The 20608-nt window shown below is 41.3% G+C and overlaps 1 protein-coding gene across 1 annotated transcript in view; it reads left to right on the top strand.

Moving 5' to 3' along the window:
• The window catches only part of rfc2 (replication factor C (activator 1) 2), a 58462-nt gene that overhangs the window by 30638 nt on the left and 7216 nt on the right, over positions 1-20608 (top strand). Inside the window, exons 6-10 of the mRNA XM_063031478.1 lie at positions 1070-1171; positions 2519-2619; positions 9742-9899; positions 15428-15493; positions 19805-19885. Coding sequence (XP_062887548.1) covers positions 1070-1171; positions 2519-2619; positions 9742-9899; positions 15428-15493; positions 19805-19885 — 508 coding nt within the window. The remainder of the gene's footprint in view (positions 1-1069; positions 1172-2518; positions 2620-9741; positions 9900-15427; positions 15494-19804; positions 19886-20608) is intronic.

The following is a 20608-nucleotide window of genomic DNA, read 5'->3' as shown; positions in this document are numbered from 1 at the left end:
ATATGATAAACTGGCCTAAACTGCCAGTGACAGCAAGGCAGATCAAAAAGATATTTTTACCTATTTAGTTGTGACTTCAAAGTAAAGAAATGGCTTTTAAGAGGGGAAAGGAAGCTTTTTTAAAACAAGTCTGGTGCCTGTCTCAATCAGCTTTAGTGTTATTGGTAAAAGGGGGTAGAAAGAAACCTGAATATCCATATCCATTTCAGGGCACAGCAAAGTGTTTTACAACCGACAAAATGCTGTGATTATGTAATTATTTTGTTATGTAGGAGATAGTGAGCAATTTGTGCACAGGAAGTGGTTATTGATACTGTCCCAAAATATAATTTCCAATACCTCGGGTATCTGAAACCCTCTCTCCAGCACCACTGCTCAAGCCACATATTCATCCTAACTATTCTGCTGTTCCTACCCCGGCTAGCACATGGCACAGGAAGTAATCCGGAGCTTACCTTGGAGGTCCTACATTTTTAATTTATCTCCTAGCTCCCTAAATTCATCTTGGAGTGCCACGTCCCACTATTTTCCCATATCCCACTACAACATCTGGCTATTCACCTTCCCCTTCCAAAATGCCCTGCCTGTGTGGGTGCTCCAAAACATCCCTGACCCTTGCACCCAGGAGGTAGCACACCAACAAGAAGCCCTATTTACAGCCACAGAAACTCCTGCCTATTCCCCCTACCATGCAGTTCCCCACCACTATAGCTCTTCTACTCTTTTTCCTGCCCTATTGTGTGGTAGAGACACTCATGGTGCCATGATCCTTGCTACTGCTGCCTTCCCCTGTGAGCCATCCCCCCCCCCCAACAGTATCTAAAGCTGTCTAGCTGTTTTAAGACGACAAAACCATTTCATTAGAGCAGAATTAAACCATTCAGCTCATCGAGTACTCTTCCATTTGATCATGGCTGATTTATTTTCCTTCTTAACCACAGTTCTTCTGCCTTCACCCCGTAACCTTTGGAGGGAGATGACTGCAGGGGACTGTTGCACATTTTCAAATACTTGGTAGGGCTTGCTTTAACAATGACTTGATGTAATTATGAATTGCCATTTTTTGCAGAGGTATCGATGTGGTGAGAAACAAAATTAAAATGTTTGCACAGCAGAAGGTTACGCTACCAAAAGGTCGTCACAAAATCATCATCCTGGATGAAGCAGACAGGTGAGAGGATTTGGGTAATTAAATGTAAAGTGCCGTGATTTAACTTGTAGCATAATTGAGGGCCAGGCACCAACTGCACCTTGACAAGGAAATTGGAGATCTTCCCCTGCGACCCATCCAGTTGTGTGTTTTTGACAGTGTTAAAAGCATCAACCAGTTAAGCAGAAAGTATTGTAAAATTCTGGCCTCAGAAAGTAACTGCAATGCTTGTCATTGTTCCTGACAGTTTGAAAGCCCATTTTTACATCATTAGGATAGTGTTTGTGCATCACAGTGGTTCAGTAGTTAATTCAGGTTTGATCCTGACCTTCAATGTTGTTTGTGTGGCATTTGCGTTTTCTCTGTGTGATGGTGTGAGGTTCCCAAGTTCTCAGATTTCCTCTCACATCCCAAGAACATGCTGGTGGGTTAATTGGCTCTTAGTGCAAGTGGGGAGTTGATGAACTTGTGAGAATAATTAAAGGAGAACAGGCTTGCTCTGACAGCCAGTGTAGTCTCAAAAGGCTAAATAGCCTATTCCACTGCTGGAGGCTGATATGAGATGTAGGACAGGATCAGAGACATCAAGTAAATTGAGCAATAGCATACCTGCCTTGATCCACTTTTTAATTTGACTGTCAAAGGCTAATAATTTCCACAGTAGCTAAGGCCATTTATGGGCTGCCAGCTGCAAAAACTACCTGTTGCTGTTGCTGTGTCACTTAACCTCTGGCTCTGATCATGTTTGTTATTTATGTCGAGACTCTTGTGCCACCCTTTTGAATTGTTGGTAACAGATATCTTTCATCTGAAACATTAAACTTGAGGTCCCGTATGCCCAGTTGGTGGATGTGTAAGATTCTATAGCATAAGTTAAAGAGTGCATAGGTTTCCAGAAATGCGAGGTGAAACTCATTCCTCAAACTGAAAGAAAATACAGATTAGCTGATTAATTATCCTGTAGGACCAAACTATAGATCAGTTATTAAAATGTTCTACAACAAAATGTTTGTGGAATGCTTTTGGAGGTTTGAAAGGAGTGCCAAATGAATATAAGAATCTAAGAGCAAACGATCTTGTGTTTCTATTACGGGTAGAAGTGTATACTTCCACATTTTGCCAAAAACATAGCCTCCATTTGGAGGAGCATATCATCTTTGCAATTGCCGGCAGTAAAACCATTGTTGACAGTAAAGTAAATGTGCTTTGAGTGAAGCAAGCATCAGCTTGTGTAAATGACTAGCCAGTGCTGTCACTGAGCACTGAATCTCTCTCTCGATGTACTTGCCTAGTTCATGCAGACAGGGAGGACAGATAGGGTGAAGAACATACATTCATGCTATGTTTGGTTTTCTGTCTGACCTGCAGTATGACAGATGGAGCTCAACAAGCCCTAAGGAGGACAATGGAGATTTATTCTAAAACTACACGGTTTGCACTGGCTTGCAATGCTTCAGATAAAATCATAGGTAGGTTTATGGTAATCTAATTATCTATTACTAAATGTGTCTCTGGAGGCATTGCTTTGGCTATCATTGTATTTTTGGATACATGGCTCATTTTGTCTTGTAGTTTTAATCAGGTTTAAAAGCAGTGTTATGTCTTTGCCTGTTTATATAAAGTAGATTCCAATTAATTGGGCAATCAGTTAATCAGGGCAGCCACTTATTTGAGACAACTATTAAAGAACAAAAGCTAATCAAGAAAATAGCAGGGATCGCCTTCAATTTTTTTTGGGACATTTTGCCGCTTAGTTGGAAACAGGAGATTGTTGCTGAACAGTTGCTAACTAGTGTCAGTCGCATGCATTTGTATGGCTGATAGACATTACACTGTGCTTAGAGTGAACAGTTTTTAAAGGCTAGATGCCTGTGCTGATTATGTTCATTTGCAGTCAATCACAAGAACATGGCAGTGTACACTGGATGAATTCCTCCATCGATAACTATTAGGAATTAATACACAGTTTTATAGTACTGTAGTGGTATTGGTAATGTTCTAATTGTTTTTATTTCATTTAAATGCATTATTTGTTACTCACTTAAATGGTAGTTTGTCTTTTTTTTACCCTTTTAACTATTTCTATGAAACCGTCTGATTGGGCCCAAATGCACTGGTCACAATGTATCCCAATTAACTGGAACCCACTATTTATATATTAAAAAATGTCCAAAAAGACATTTATGCAGCAGAGTGCTGTGAAGTGGTTTAGAAGGTAAGGGATGAAGAGCAGGTTTTGTTCTGGGCTGTGGAACAGAAAACAGACTTGGTTAAGCAAAACTATCCACTGATGGACAGAGAAAAATGTCACCTAAACCTGCCTTTGGAATGTCTTCTGGAAGATTGAAGAACTTCTGGAATCAGTTGCTCACCTGTGAATGTGTTTTTTTCCCATTATTCTGCACACTCAGATCCCGCTTCATGCTGAGGATGTGTTCCTTGGAGGTTTTTTTTAAAAATCAAACCCGAGGTGTTATTTTATGTATACACAGTAATTTGTGGAGTAACAAACACGCAAGTAGGCCTAACCTGTACATCAGTGGAGCAGCAACACATCTCAGCAGCAGCAGAGGGAAGTGGGTACTGGTTACATCTTAGAGGAGGGACTAAGCTAAGGGACTTCTAACTTTGACTTCTTCTTCAAGTAGGCATCAAGATTTGACTGTCTTTTCTCAAGTTTCCACTTATGAAGCAGTTCTCGGTAGCAGGAAATTATGTCCAGAGCACCTCTCTTTGCCTCATTGCTTCGCTCCCAGTCAGGGTCATTATCAATGAACCGGTCCATGATTTGTGTGATTGTGGTGATGCTAGTGCTGAGGAATTTTGTGGTGAGGTTTCTTGCCAGTGTTTCTTCATCATCTCCATCCATGTCCTCAGATTCACCCAGGATGCATTGCTCAGACAATTGTCAAATTGTCTTCATTATTGAGGCTGTCACTGTGTGAATGCAGTTTCACATCCATGTTTTTCCTAGACATCTTAGATGTACCACCCTCACTGGAAGCTGCAGGCCGTTTTCCAGACATTATGGGTGAAAAAATTGAATAAATTGACGAGCGAGCAAGAATGTTCACGTGCAGGGGAGGCAGAGCGTGAACTAATATGTGATTGGCTGCGAGTAGATCAGAGCGTATGTAAAGTGCTCATTGGCTGATTGAATGTTTACTGTAATGGTGGCCGCTCTTGAGAAGTTTTAAGTGTTGTTTCGAATGAATTTTTGTTTGTTTTTATATTTCAATCAAGAATTGAATAACTGCTGTAATTAATCAGTGCTATGTGGGGTAGTGTTGTGTGGGGTCTGAGTGATTTTAACAAAGAGTTGGTAGTTTTAAGTAATTGCTTTAGATATAAACAAGTGTTGATGGTAAATTATACAACTGTAGCCACTTCTACAACTGATCGTATAATTTATTTATGCTTGGCTTATTTTTAGTCATCCACCATTTCTTGGATACTCACCACAGCAAAGTGAATCAATTTTGCAGTTCATCACCTAAATTGGATCCTATTTTGGATCATGTGGGTTTTTCAGACTGGCCAGAGCTTGAAGAATTTTTTTTTGACATTGTGAAAATTGAAAGAGGGAGCCTTTACCATGGAACATTGAGAAGTACAGCACATTATGGACCTTCGGTCCGAATGTTGTGCTAACCAACATAAACCTATTCCGTATTCAATTTAACCCTTCCTTTCTACACAGCCCATAAACCTCCATTCTTCATACATCTACACATTATTTAACTATCAAGTCTTTTAAATGTCCCTATTATATCAGAGTGTACCAACACACCTGGCAGTGCATCACTTTCTGTGTTGGAAATGGGGGAGGGGGAACTACCTTTGACACCCCCTCTCTTTCCCCTCCCCCTCGCAACCTTCCTCCATTCACCTAAACCAATCTCCTCTGGTATTGCTTTCCTGGGGTTGGGGGGGGGAGGCGTTGATTGCCCACTCTATCTATGCCTCTCATAATCTTATACACATCTATCAGGTTGCCTTTCATCCCCTATGCTGAAAAGAGGAAAGACCATAAGACATCTGAACGGAATTGGGGTATTCAACCCCTCGAGCCTGCTCCATCATTCAATTATGGCTGATTTATTTCCCCCCTCCAACCCCATTCTCTTGCCTTCTCCTCGTAACTTTTGACACCCTTACTAATGAACCTCTGCTTTAGCTATACCCAATGACTTAGCTTCTACAGCTGCCTGAGGAAATAAATTGCACAGATTTGCCAACCTCTGCCTAAAGAAATCCCTGCTGATCTCTGTTTGAAAAGGATATCCTTCTATTCTGAGGCTGTCCCCGCTCACTGTTCCTAGACTGCCCTACTGTTGGAAATCTCATTTTCACATCTACTCTATCTAGGCCTTCCAATATTTGATAGGTTTCAATGAAACCACCACCCCCCCCCCCATTCTCCAAAAAAAAAAGCCCTAGCTCAATCAACATTTTTCATAAAATATGTTCTCTCATCTAAACTCCTTAAAGCTTGCACATCCTTCCTGTAATGAGGCAATCAGAAATTAACACAATACTCTTGTTTGGTGTAACCAGAGTTTTGTCGAGGTGCAACATAACCTTGTAGCTCTTGAACTAGGTCCCCTGATTAATGAAGGCCAGCACATCAAATGCTTTCTTAACCACCCTATCAACTTGTATGGCGACTGAGGGATCTGTGATTTGACCCCATGATCCCTCTGCTAAGAATCCTGTCATTAACCTTGTACTTAGCTTTCAAATTTGATCTCCCCTCACCTTCCTGGATTGTTTTTTATTTGCTACTGCTGCGCCCAATTTTGCATCCTGTTGATATCTCGTTGTAACCTACAGTACAAGAACTTTCTAACCATCCACAACACCATGAAACTACTTGTCATCGGTAAACTTACTAACCCCATCCAAGTATTTATAAAACTCACAAAGAGCATGTGTCCAGAACAGATCGCTGCAGACCTCCAGGCAGAAACTGCTCCATCTACCATCACCTTCTGTGGGGAAGCCAGTTCAGAATCATCACAGCCAAGCCTCTGTGGATCCCGTGGCCTCGTGACTCTGGATGAGTCTACCATGGGAGCCCTGTTAAACGCATTATTGAAATCCCAATACTCCATATACACTAGTCTACCTTCATCAACTTCAGTTAGGCTTGAATTGAATTGACTTTATTACTTACATCCTTCGTATACATGAGGAATAAAAATCTTTACATTCCGTCTCCTAAATGTGCTATTTATAGTAACTTGTAATAAATAATATGTACAACAGGGCAGTCAATATAACATAGAAATAAATTGTATCAGCATGAATTAATCCGTCTGATGGCCTGGTAGAAAAAACTGTCCTGGAGCCTGTTGGCTTTTATGCTGCGGTACCATTTCCACGATGCTAGCAGCTGGAACAGTTTGTGGTTGGGTGACTTGGGTTCCCAATGATCCTTCGGGCCCTTTTTACACACCTGTCTTTGTAAATATCTTGAATAGTGGGACGTTCACATCTACAGATGTGCTGGACTGTCCGCACCACTCTCTGCAGAGTCCTATGATTGAGGGAGGTACAGCTCCCATACCAGGCAGTGATGCAGCCAGTCAGGATGCTCTCAGTTGTGCCCCTGTAGAAAGTTCTTGGGATCTGGGGGTCCATACCAAACTTCCTCAACCATCTGAGGTGAAAGGCTGTTGTGTGCCTTTTTCATCGCACAGCCGGTATGTACAGACCACATGAGATCCTTGGTGATGTGTGTGCCAAGGAACTTAAAGCTGTTCACCCTCTCAACCCCAGATCCATTGATGTCAAGAGGGGTGAGCCTGTCTCCATTCCTCCTGTAATCCACAACCAGTTCCTTTGTTTTTGTGAGATATGGGCTTATGAGGCATGAGCTGCCCCTCACAAAACCATGCTGACTATCTGTAATATGATAGTGCTCCAAACGCTTATATATCCTATCCTCAAGAGTCCTCTCCAATTGTTTACCTACCACTGAAGTAAGACTCACTGGTCTTAAATTGCCAGTATTGTTCATTTTGCCTTTCTTGATCAATGGAACAATGTTTGCCATCCTCCTATCCTTTGGTGCACTCTTATGGCCAGTGAAGATGCAGAGATCATCGTCAGCACCCCAGCAATTACTTCCCTTACTTCCAGAGTAATCTGATGTATATCCCCTCCACCTTTGGAACTTGTACGAATGTTTTACAGAAGCTCCAAAACTACCTCTTTCTTAACCTCAACATGCTTCAGAACATAGCATTTCTATGCTGACCTCACATTCATCGAAGTCCCACCAAGAGATTTGTCACTGATCACAGTACTAGATCCAGTATGGCCTCTTAAGTTAGCCTGTTCATATATTTTGTCAGGAGTCCTTATTAGACACACCCAACAGATTGTGCCCTATCTAACCTTCTACACGAAGGCAACAAATGATATTAGGGTAGTTGGAGTCTCCCATGACAACAACCCTGCTATTTTTGTACCTTTCCAAAATCTGCTTACTTATCTGCTCCTCAGTGTCCCTGTTGTTATTGGGGACTCATTGAATACTCTAAATAGAGTGATTGCTCCCTTCCTGCTTTGGCTTCCACCTGCACTGACTTAGTAGACAATCCCTCCATGATGTCCTTCCTTTCTGATTAACAATGCCTTTTTTAAATCTCCCTCCTTATCATTTTTGAAATATTTCAACCCTGGAAAATCCAGCAGCCATTCCTGCCTTTGTGACAGCCTAATCTTTGTAACGGCTACAACATCATAATTCGTGCTCTAAGTTCGTTACCCGTGTTCTCATTTTTGCAATTTTAACCCATCCAAGTGACAGTATTTATGACCTATCCACTCCCTATCATTCCTCAATCTCACTGCACATTGCATCTACCTTTACAGTAATTTCTCCATCATCTAACCTAACACTCCTATTTGTATCAACCTAGTTTAAATCATCCCCATTAGCTCTAGCAAATCTGTCTAAAAGGACATTGGTCCTTCGTGAGTTCCAGGTGTAACCTGTCCCTTTTTCTACAGACACACATACGTGTTTGCTTTTTTCTACAGATCATACTTTCTCCAGAAGAGATTCCACTGATCCACAAATCTGAAATCCTGCACCAACTCTTTAGCCATAAATTTGCCTGCTGTATCATCCTGTTCTTACCCTCATTGATGTGTGGCACAGGCATCATCTAGAGATAACTACCCTTCTGGTCCTGTTTGTAGCTTCTTTCCTAACTCCCTGTATTCACTCTTCAGGACCTCATTCCCTTTCCTAGATGTCATTGGTAGCAATATGTCCCACAATACTAGCAACTCACCCTCCACCTGAAAAATGCTGTGGATGTTATCCAAGACATCCTTGACCCTGGCACTTGGGAGGCAACATAATATCTGGAAGTCTTGTTCTTGTCCTCAGAAACTCACGTCTGTTCCCTTAATCAATGAATCCCTATCACTATCACACTTGCCTTCTCCACCCATTCCCTTCTGAGCCACAGAGCCAAACTCAGTGCTGGCTGCTGTGGCTTTCCCCGATATGTTGTCCCCCATCAACAGAGTCCAAAGCAGTATACTTGTTATTGAAGGGAACGGTCACAAGGGTACATTGCACTTCTCTCTCCTGACAACCACCCGGTATTTGCATCCTGCAGCCTAAGTGTGACGGCCTCCCTGTTGCTATCTTGATCAGTTAGGAAAGGCGTGGAAAATGGATTTCAATAAAGATAAAATATGAGGTGATGCATTTTGGAAAGTGAAGCCAATGTATGAGTTATACTATAAATGGTAGGTCACTATGGAGTGTAACAGAACAGAGGGCCTTAGGAGTACAAGTGCGTAGGTTCATTAAAGTAATATCTCAGACAAACAGGGTAATAAAAAAGGTGTTTATCACTCTGGCCTTCATCAGACAAAGCACTGAGTATAGGAGATGGTACGTTATGTTGCAGTTGTACGAATTGTTAGTGGGCTGCACTTGGAGTTGGTGTGTACACTTTTGGTCGTCCTGCTATAGGAAAGATGTAGTTAAACTAGGTTGAGCGCAGAAAAAATTACAAGGATTTTGTCAGGACTAGAGAATCTGAATAAGGGAGAAGGTAGGAGAGCCCAAAACTAAGGGACATGGACTTGGGTTTGAGAGGAAATATTTAAGATGTACCTGTGGAGCAATTTTTTCCATGGTGTTGAGTATATGGATTGAGCTACCACAGGAAGTAGGTGAGGCAGGTATGATAGTATCATCTAGGCAGCACTTGGATAGGTAGATGAAGGGGTGGAGCTTAAAGGAATACGGGCTGAACAGAGGAAATTGTGACCAGCTGGGTGAGCGCTGTTGTCAGCATCAGCATGGACTGGCTGAGCCAAAAGATCATTATCCATGCTGTATTCTGTGACTCTACATGCAATAACAGATGTGCTTTAGATTTCTTCAGATTTCCACTTGTATTGTTTGCATTGTATTCTAGTTCATTGTGATTCAAGACTAGTATATTAGGAAGATATGCCCTTATTCAGAGTGAATTTACTGCAGCAGATTGTAATTCTGTCTGTTGTAATTGATGAATAGTGCACCCTTGATCTTCTTCTTTTGATATATTTAACAGAGCCTATCCAGTCTCGTTGTGCTGTCCTACGTTATACAAAGCTTACTGATGCTCAGGTCCTTGCAAGACTGATGCAGGTGGTTGAGAAGGAGAATGTCCAATATACAGATGACGGATTAGAAGCCATCATTTTCACAGCACAAGGAGACATGAGACAGGTAAAATTGCTGTTAGGCCCGACACTAGAATGAGGGTACAGTTTGTTAAATGTTGGATAGTGATAACAAATAGTATAGTAGCTGTGGTGCTTTACCAAAGTTCAAAAGTAATAACTTCCATTGTACATTTACAGTTGCAAGAAAAAGTCGGTGAACCCTTTGCAAATACCTGGTTTTAAGTATTAATTACTCATAAAATGTGGTCTGATCGTCATCTAAGTCACAATAGACAAACCAATCTGCCTAAACTAACAAAACAAAAACAATTGTACTTCTTGTCATAGTGAGTACAGCATTTAAACAATCACAGCCTAGGTTCAAAAGTACGTCAAGCTCTGGGGTAATATCTTCTGCAAAAGCTATTTGGAGTCAGGTGTTCCAATCAATGAGGTGCAGTTGGAGGTGTGGGTTGTAGAGGTGCTGGAAAAGGCTACAAATGCATTTCTAAAGACCTGAGTGTTCATCAGTAAGAGAAATCATGTTCAAATGGAGGAAATTCGGTACTGTTGCTACTGCCCCTAGGAGTGGGCATCCTGTAAAGATCACACCAACAGCACACTGTGCAATGCTGAAGGAGGTGAAAAAGAACCCAAGGGTAACAGCAAAAGATCTGCAGAAATCTCTAGAACTTGCTGAAGTCTCTGCTTATGTGTCCACTATAAGAAAAACATTGAACAAGAATGGTGTTCATGGAAGGACACCATGGTGGAAACCACTGCTCCCCCCCAAAAAACAAGTTGCTGCATGTGCCAAGTTTTCAAAAGACCACCTGGATGTTCCACAGTGCTTCTAAGACAATGTTCTGTAGACACATGAGACGAAAGTTGAACTTTTCGACAGAAAGGCACACTGCTATGTTTGGAGGAAAAAGGGCACTGCACGCCAACGCCACAACCTCATCGCAAAGGTGAAGCATGGTGGAAGGAGCAGTTGGACAGCAACCTGGCCAGCTTGCAATCGTTGAGAGAACAATAAATTCAAAATTGTATCAAGATATTTTACAGGAGAATGTCAGGGTAGTATTCCGTCACCTGAAGCTTGAAGTAATTGCTTTAGATATAAGCGGGTGTTGATAGGGTATACAAGTGTAACCACTTCTAGAACTGATCGTATAATTTATTTATGCTTGGCTTATTTTTAGTCCTCACCATTTCTTGACTTGGAAACTCAGGACAATGATCCAAGAATAAATCAACAACAGAATGGTTTAAAAAGAAGATTCCTGTTTTGGAATGACCAAGTCAGAATCCAGACCTTAACCCAATTGAGATGCTGTGGCCTAACTTGAAGATGCAAGGTATCCCAGAAATATTGATGAATTGAAACAGTTTTATGTGGAGGAATGATCTAAAATTCCTCCTCACTGATCTGCAAGTCTGATAACCAGTTACAGGAATCATTTGGTGGAGGTAATTGCTGCTAAAGGAGGTTCTATCAGTTATTGAATACAAGGGTTCACATACTTTTTTCCAGTGTGGACCGTGAATGATTAAATAATGTTCAAAAAAGACTTGAAAAGTACAATAGTTTGCGTGTTATTAGCTTAGGCAGATTGTGTTTATCTATTATTGTGACTATTATCATGGTCAAGATGGCGCCAGCGTGCAACACTGCCTTGGTCGTCGTCTTCCATATAGCTCACAAAAATATCTTACATTTATGTCTATTTTTCATCTTGAACCTGTGTCTGGGACTGTTAGAACCTGTGATTTACAGTTTAAAGATCATTTGAGTGATCCATTGCTTTGCTGTGTCCAAGAAGACTTCGAGAAGTGAACGCATACTCGAACTGCCTCGATGTGAAGAAGCTTTGAGACGGGACAAGCCGATGTTTGATTCTATTTCGCCGATTAAAGCATCAAGGAAGATTAAGATATCAATGCAAATGCAGAAGAAGGCGAGCAGAGATTTCAGTACCGACTGCCTGCCTTTTGATCATTGCCAGAGCAGGATTCTCTGAGCAGTCTATCAGTGTGTGGCTCGCTGTGGCAAGTGGGTAGGCTTCTCTGCCTTGTGTAGTGTCCCTCTCTTCTGATGAACGTCAGTGATATCATAGGGTGGTATTATGGTTCTGCGTATTGGGTTTATGCACTGTGGACTTTTTCAGACATGGTTTTCCAAAGTTTCAAAGGTACATTTAATGTCAGAGAAATGTATACAATTTACATCCTGAAATGCTTTTTCTTCGCAACCATCCACAAAAGCAGAGGAGTGCCCCCAAAGAATGAACGACAGTTAACTGTTAGAACCCCAAAGTGCCCCCCCCAGCTTCCCTCCCTCCTGCGCGTAAGCGGCAGCAAGCAACAATTCCCCTCCCACTGCTGGCAAAAAAAAGCATCGGCACCCACCACCAAACACTCAAGTGTGAGCAAAGGCACGGACTTGCAGAACTCCAAAGACTACATAGTTCACCTGGCATTTGACGTACCACAGGCTCTCTCTCTCCCTAATAAGGGAGAAAGAGGTGTCTTCATTTCACAGCAAGAGGAGCAACATAGCAAATAACTCGCTGGTTTACAATGTTAAAAGTCTGTTGCATCGCTTTTTCGGAGCTCCGTGCCCAAAGATCTCGGGTCTCTGGGCACACAGCCTTAGACCTTCCATCTCCCACGACACACCAATCTTTTGCTCGGACACCAACCTCCGATTATTACTCCCCCCCCCCCCCCCCATCTCCAGATCCACGAAAACTCGGTCCTCCAAAGGCGAGTGGAACTCTTAGGCCGAGCCCTTGGTGTGCCGAACAGCAGCCACTTACGAAACCCCAAGAGCGGGTCCCATTCCCTCAAAGAACCGTAGTCAGCATGTAACTCCAGGTCAGGGTCTTCAAAAGAACCCTGGAAGGGAGAAGTAGAGATATTAAAGATGGAAGTAGAGTTGTTCCCGAAGATGCAAGCAAAGGAACCGCCATTAGGCGCCATTAACCCTCCTCAGCTCTGTTTTCTGTGTTATATTGTGTTTTCTTTTTATTGCCTGTTCCTTTTCCGTTTTATTGTGTGAAGGAAGGGTGTTTGCAGGTTGATGTTCTTAGTTTTTTGTGTGGGGGTGGTTTTGGGGGTCGATGTTCCTGTTCCATTTTGTGTTGGGGTAGGTTGGTGGTCAGGATGCCATACTTTTTTGTGCGGGAAGGCTGGGTTTGATGTTTCTCTCTGAACGACTTGCATGTTCTTTCTTTGTTTCATGGCTTTCTGGAGAAGACAAATTTCAGAGTTGTGTATGGATATATGCTTTGATAATAAACGAACCTTTGAACATTTGATTTAGATGAAGATCAGACCACATTTTATGAGTGGTTAATACAGAAATCCAGGTAATTGCAAAGGGTTCACAAACTTTTTCTTGCAACTGTACCTTTCAATGTAATAAAATACCCCAATTTGCTTCATAGGAGCATTAACAAACAGAATTTGATATGGAGCCGCTGAGGAGATTAGGACAGTTGGCAAATTTTGATTTGGGCAGTGTATTTTTATGAAGTATTTGACAAGGACAAAAGTTAGGGCAGAACTTAATTCAAATTATATAGTACCTATGAAATGTATTCACCCCCTTTGGAAGTTTTCAACAATGAATCACAGTGGATTTAATTTGTTTTTTTTATACTGATTAGCAGAAAAATTCTCTTTTGTGTCAAACTGAAATCGGATCTCTACAAAGTGATCTAACTTAATTAAAAATATAAAACACAAAATAATTAATTGTCTAAGTATTCACCCTGTACAAGTCAGTATTTAGTAGATGCACCTTTGGCAGTAATTACAGCCTTGAGTCTGTGTGGATAGGTCTCTGTCAGCTTTGCACATCTGGACTCTGCAATTTTTCCCTGTTCTTCTTTTCAAAACTGCTCAAGCTCTGTCAGATTGCGTGGAGATCATGAGTGAACAGCCCTTTCCAAGTCCAGCCTCACATTCTCAATTGAATTGGGATCTGGACTCTGACTTGGCCATTCCAGGGCATTAATTTTGTTTTAAAGCCAAAGCTACAAAGGAATGGCTTAATGCTTAAGGCCATTGTCTTGCTGGGAAACAAATCTTCTCCCAAGTCACAGTTCTCTTGCAGACTGCATCAAGTTTTCCTCCCTGTATTTTGTTGCATTCATTTTACCTTCTACCTTCACAAGCCTTCCAGGGCCTGCTGCAGTGAAGCATCCCCACAGCAGGATGCAGCCACCGCCATGCTTCACGGTAGGGATGGTGTGTATTTGATTACGTAGCATTTAGTCTGATGCCCAAAAAGCTCAATTTTGGTTTCATCAGACAATAGAACCTTCCAGCTGACTTCAGAGTCTCCCACATATCTTCTGGCAAACTCAAACCGACATTTCATGTGAGTTTTTTCAACAGTGGCTTTCTCTTTGCCACTTTCCCATAAAGCTGCGACTGGTGAAGCAATGTGCAGTCTCTCCCATCTCAGCCACTGAAGCTCGTAACTCCTCCAAAGTTGTCATAGCACTCTTGGTGATCTCCCTCACCATTCCCCCCTTGTATGGTTGCTCAGTTTTTTGAGGACGGCCTACTCTAGGCAGATTTACATTGTGCTATGTTCTTTCCATTTCTTGATGATTGACTGAACTGTACTCCAAGAGATATTCAGTGACTTGGAAATTTTCTTGTATCCATCTCCTGAATTGTGCATTTCAATAACCTTTTAGTGGAGTTGTTTTCTCGGTGTAGTTTTTACCAGGACACTGACTCACCAGCAGTTGGACCTTCCAGATACAGGTTATTTTTACTACAATCAATTCAAACACCTTGATTGCATATAAGTGATCTCTATTTAACTAATTATGTAACTTATAAAACCATTGGCTGCACCAGTGATGATTTGGTGTGTCATATTAAAGGGGGTGAATCCTTGTGCAAACAATTATTTTGTATCTAATTAATTTAAATCACTTTGTAGACAGCTGTTTTCACTTTGACATGAAAATCTTTTTGTGTTGATCCTTATCAAAAAATGCCATATTAATCCACTGTGATACAATAAAACGTGATAACTTCCAAAGGGGGTGAATACTTTTTATGGGAACTGTACATCAAAGAAGTTACTTTTTGACAAACATGGTATAAACACTCAGTAGCTATCTGCTTCGAATTAGTCTATGCTTGTAGCTGGTAACGCCTCGTCAGAGCTGGGAATTTCAGGCACTATGTTCTATTGGTTTTATTTGGCTTGCTTTCTTTTCATTAAGGAATGAAGAGATTCACTCTCAGATTCTGATGCAATGTGATTAGCCTTTTATTACATTACAGTTCTGTGCTTTCAACCTTGTGTGATGGGATGCTGCTGTTAAACCATGTGATGTTCTTATTTGCAGCTTGAAATGGTTAATAATAAATGGATTTGAACCAATATTCTAGAATTTTGTCTGTCTAGACTTCCTTCACATTGAAAGTAGAGTAAGATTTGAATGTTTCCAAGCTCTTTTTGAACACAAATCTTGATGTATATATTCTGAATTATGTATATTTTAGTTATTGTTTTTCAACTTTTGGCATGCAGATCAACTTATTTTTAAATTTTACCAGGCTCTGAACAACTTGCAATCAACACATTCGGGATTTGAGTTTGTGAACAGTGACAATGTTTTCAAGGTAAGTCATTGTTGTGGAAAGAAAACATTGAATTTGTGGAGCATTTTTCACGTCCTCTGAACTTGTATTTGAATATATGCAAATGAACAAATTAGGTGTCTCCTCTACCATTTCATAAAATTGTGACATATTTGCATCTCCACCCAGTCACCCATTGTTACCACATTGTTTCCAATTTGTCAAATAATTTTTAGTCCATGCCAATGTATTACACACATTTCTATGTGCTTTAATAATGCCTACCAACCTGTAATGTGGGACTTCATCAAAAACCTCCTGAATATCAGACACATCACATTCAGAGGTCTGTCCCACAAGATGAAATCTTTTCCCAAGCAGTATTTAAAACTCTTAAGGAGCTTACATTTTTTGATCGTTTTCCCGCTGACCCCTGAATACTAAACATTGGTGAATGCACGCCTGGCCTGCCCAATTTTACCACACAAGATATTAGAACATGAGAATGTTTTTGACAAAAACAGGCCATTCAGCCCAACAGAGCATACATTTTTATTATGGTGTGTTGGGAGGATTGAGTTCAAGAGCCACGAGATAACGTTGCAGGTCTATAAAACTCTGGTTAGACCACACTTGCTGTACTGTGTTCAGTTCTGGTCACTTCATAATAGGAAGGTTGTGGAAGCTTTAGAGGGTGCAGAGAGAGTTTACCAGGATACTGCTGGATTAAAGAACATATAATATGAGAGACTGAGCAAGCTGGGGATTTTCTATTTCGAATGAAGAGGATTTGAAATGCCTTGACAGATGATAAGAGGCATAGAGTGGACACCCAACACATTTTTTCCTGGGGTGGAAATGTATAATATGAGAGAGCATAGTTTTACGGTGGTTGGAGGAAAGTATCAGGGGGATGTCAGAGGTAGGTTTATTCGCACAGAGTGGTGAGTGCCTGGGGTGGTAGTAGAGGCAAATACATTGGGGATATTTTAAAAGACTCTTTAATAAGCACATGAATGAACGAGAAGTGGAGGCCTTTGTGGGAGGGAAGCTTTAGATTGATTTTACATTCCCAATACCTCACTGGTGTTTAGGGCAAGTCAAGTCAAATTTATTTATAAAGCACATTTAAAAACAACCCATGTTGACCAAAGTGCTGTACAAACCATAACATGTAGCTAAAATCACAAATACAAGAAACACAGATATAAACATCACGGCACACAGCTTATAGGCACAAAATAAACAAGATAAGCAAAGCAAGATTAAAAGACTCAAGCAGATGCATAACATCACTTACAAGAGGCTTAGCGGGACAACAACCATGAATATTAAAGTCACCAAGAATCAGAACTCAATCAAAGTTGGGCATAGTATTTGAAAGGAAGTCTGCAAATTGAGTGATAAAATCTTTATGTACTTTTGGTGGATGGTACACAAGAGCAATTAAGAGGGGATTGACCAGGCCCACTTTAATTAATTGCACCTCGAAGCTGGGGAAGTAATCAAAGTACAGTAGATGGCAATTAAAATGTTTCTTAAACACAACAGCTAGACTTCCTCTGCATCTGGAGGGTCTAGGCATGCTAAAAAAGTTAGTCATCTGGACAGAGTTTAACAAGTGGAGCAAGCTCACCAGTGCTTAACCAGGTTTCTGCCACCAGTAAGAAATCCAATCCTTGGGCGGTGAAAAAGTCATTGAGAATAGAAGACTTATTGGATAAGGATCTCGCGTTGATCAGAGCCATTTTGACTGGGATATCAGTATAATCCGACAATGGCTCCCTCACCAGAGGGAGGTTCTGGAAGACTACTCCACCGCGCTTCACAAATGGCCTGGCGGGGAGCCCACAGGACAGCGGTCTGGCGTCCCGGTCTGTGTCTGGGATAATCGGTCGGAGAAAGGCGTACCCTGGTCTCGAGGGAACGCTGAGGAATGGAGCAACTTGGCCGACCGGGTCCAACATCATCGAGCTGCAAAAGGTAGACTGGTGCCGAGCAAAAGCGGGCAAGAGTCCTCAGCTTAACCAAGGTGCCTGCACGTTTACTCTACCTCCTAGCTCATTTCCTACGGTGGTAGCCGCAGGGCCGAGCCCATATACCTTCAGGTAGTTGGGAAAATAGAGAGCGGTGAAAGCTTCTTTGTCCGGAATCCTGAGTGAATAAGTCCACGACAGAGGCTGGAATATTCAGTAGTGTCTGACGATTGTAGGCAACAGTGGCTTGCACATGTATACACAGAGACACGAACAGAGCCAGGACAAACAAGAACGACAATAGTTGACGACAAGCAGCCAAACACAGTGGCGCAGCCATCATCAAGCAGCAATGAAGGTCTTCCATCTGCCTCGGTCCTTGGCCCTCTTCTCCACTGTACCTCAGGTATGTTTCAGGGTCCTTGATGCTGCCTCTGTGGTATGGTGCCAAGTTGTCTTTGGTCTCCTGCATTTCCTCCATCCTTCAGGGGTCCAGTGAAGTGCTATCTTGATGGAGTTAGATTGATCTTGGAGTAGGTTAAAAGGTTGGCACAACATTTAGGGCCAAAGGGCCTGTACTGTGTTGTACTATTCTATATTAATCCAAAAGAGCTAGATTTTCATCCATAGAACCATAGAAACTACAGCACAGAAACAGGCCCTTTGGCCCTTCTTGGCTGTGCCGAACCATTTTCTGCCTAGTCCCACTGACCTGCACACGGACCATATCCCTCCATACACCTCCCATCCATGTATCTGTCCAATTTATTCTTAAATGTTAAAAAAGAACCCACATTTACCACCTCGTCTGGCAGCTCATTCCATACTCCCACCAGTCTCTGTGTGAAGAAGCCTCCCCTAATGTTCTCTTTAAACTTTTCCCCTCTCACCCTTAACCCATGTCCTCTGGTTTTTTTCTCCCCTTGCCTCAGTGGAAAAAGCCTGCTTGCATTCACTCTATCTATACCCATCATAATTTTATATACCACTATCAAATCTCCCCTCATTCTTCTACGCTCCAGGGAATAAAGTCCTAACCTATTCAACCTTTCTCTGTAACTGAGTTTCTCAAGTCCCGGCAACATCCTTGTAAACCTTCTCTGCACTCTTTCAACCTTATTTATATCCTTCCTGTAATTTGGTGACCAAAACTGAACACAATACTCCAGATTCGGCCTCACCAATGCCTTACACAACCTCATCATAACATTCCAGCTCTTATACTCAATACTTCGATTAATAAAGGCCAATGTACCAAAAGCTCTCTTTATGACCCTATCTACCTGTGACGACACTTTTAGGGAATTTTGTATCTGTATTCCCAGATCCCTCTGTTCCACTGTACTCCTCAGTGCCTTACCATTAACCCTGTATGTTCTACGTTGGTTTGTCCTTCCAACGTGCAATACCTCACACTTGTCAGTATTAAACTCCTTCTGCCATTTTTCAGCCCATTTTTCCAGATGGTCCAAGTCCCTCTGCAGGCTCTGAAAACCTTCCTCACTGTCTACTACACCTCCAATCTTTGTATCATCAGCAAACTTGCTGATCCAATTTACCACATTATCATCCAGATCATTGATATAGATGACAAATAACAATGGACCCAGCACTGATCCCTGTGGCACACCACTAGTCACAGGCCTCCACTCAGAGAAGCAATTCTCTACCACCACTCTCTGGCTTCTTCCTTCGAGCCAATGTCTAATCCAATTTACAACCTCTCCATGTATACCTAACGATTGAAGTTTCCTAACTAACCTCCCATGTGGGACCTTGTCAAAGGCCTTACTGAAGTCCATGTAGACAATATCCACTGCCTTCCCTTCATCCACTTTCCTGGTAACCCCCTCGAAAAACTCCAATAGATTGGTCAAACATGACCTACCACGCACAAAGCCATGTTGACTCTCCCTAATAAGCCACTGCCTATCCAAATGCTTGTAGATTCTGTCTCCATTAGTATTGTACAATGTATAGCCAAGGTAATACTCTTTCTAGAAATAGTTGGCTCTATGAGGCTGTGTAATACCTTGACATAAAGCTAGGTTGCAATATAAATATATTTTCGTCTTTATTTTAAGTAACACTTTAAAAAAAATAGATTTATTATGTTGTATCTAGCGCTATCAGGGGATGTTGAAAACCACTATAATGTTTACACACAATTGTCAGCCATACTTCGTATGCAGACCAATTGACTTGCATGATTTGCAAAGCTATTGATTGAGTTTCTGGTTTTATGTATTATTGAAATCAAGTAAAATTAAAACAATGACCTTGGTAAATCCCTAGGTTGAAGAATTATAGCTATTTTGCAAAAACAAGATATTATACTTTTTTTGTTCTCTCTTCAACTACACTGCTTTTTTAATAGGTGTGTGATGAACCTCATCCTCTCCTGGTGAAAGAGATGATTCAGCACTGTGTTAATGCAAATATTGATGAGGCATACAAGGTTGGTTGTTCAGAGGGTCATTTGCCAAATTTAATCATCTTTCGGTCTCTCTCAATACAAGCTTTTCTATTTTCCCTAAGCATTTATAGTACGTTACATCATGATTAATGTATCATGTGTAAATGCCTCATTTCTACATTTATTTGTATCATTGCCAAATTTCCTCCTAGTCCAATATTATTCTGCTTAATCAAGTTACAGTGGATTCTGGTTAATTGGGACACATCAGGACCTGTATGTTATGGTCCAATTAAGAGGCTGTCCAAATTACCCGGTTTCATGGAAATAGTTAAAAACGTATTGAAAGAAAGACAAACTGAATAACAAATTATGTATTTAGATTAATTACAGAACAAATCAATACTACTACAGTACTATAAAGCTGTGTTAGTTCTTGATACATATCGATGGAGGAATTCATCGACATTGCTCTGTTTTGTTTCATTTCATTGTTTCATTTTCACTCCTGGCTGTTTCTGGCATCTCCACGCCTGAATGCCTGAAACTACAGAGAGCAAAACAGTTCTGAATTGTTTTGCTACTTATTTCTCACCAACAATCTGACAAAAATCACTGCTTTTTGAAGACAAGCATATCCATCTGGTGCTATTTAAAAGCTGTTCGCTTCAAGTATGGTGTAGTGTTTAATGGCCACGAAAGTGCATGCGACTGACGTTTGTTAGAAATTATTTGGTGTGTTTCCTGTCCCAATTAAGTGGGTTA

Source organism: Mobula hypostoma, chromosome 23 (genome assembly GCF_963921235.1).
Source record: "Mobula hypostoma chromosome 23, sMobHyp1.1, whole genome shotgun sequence".
Taxonomy (NCBI): Eukaryota; Metazoa; Chordata; class Chondrichthyes; order Myliobatiformes; family Myliobatidae; genus Mobula; species Mobula hypostoma.
Note: the sequence above shows the minus strand (reverse complement) of the source record. Positions and strands in the feature narration are given on the sequence as shown.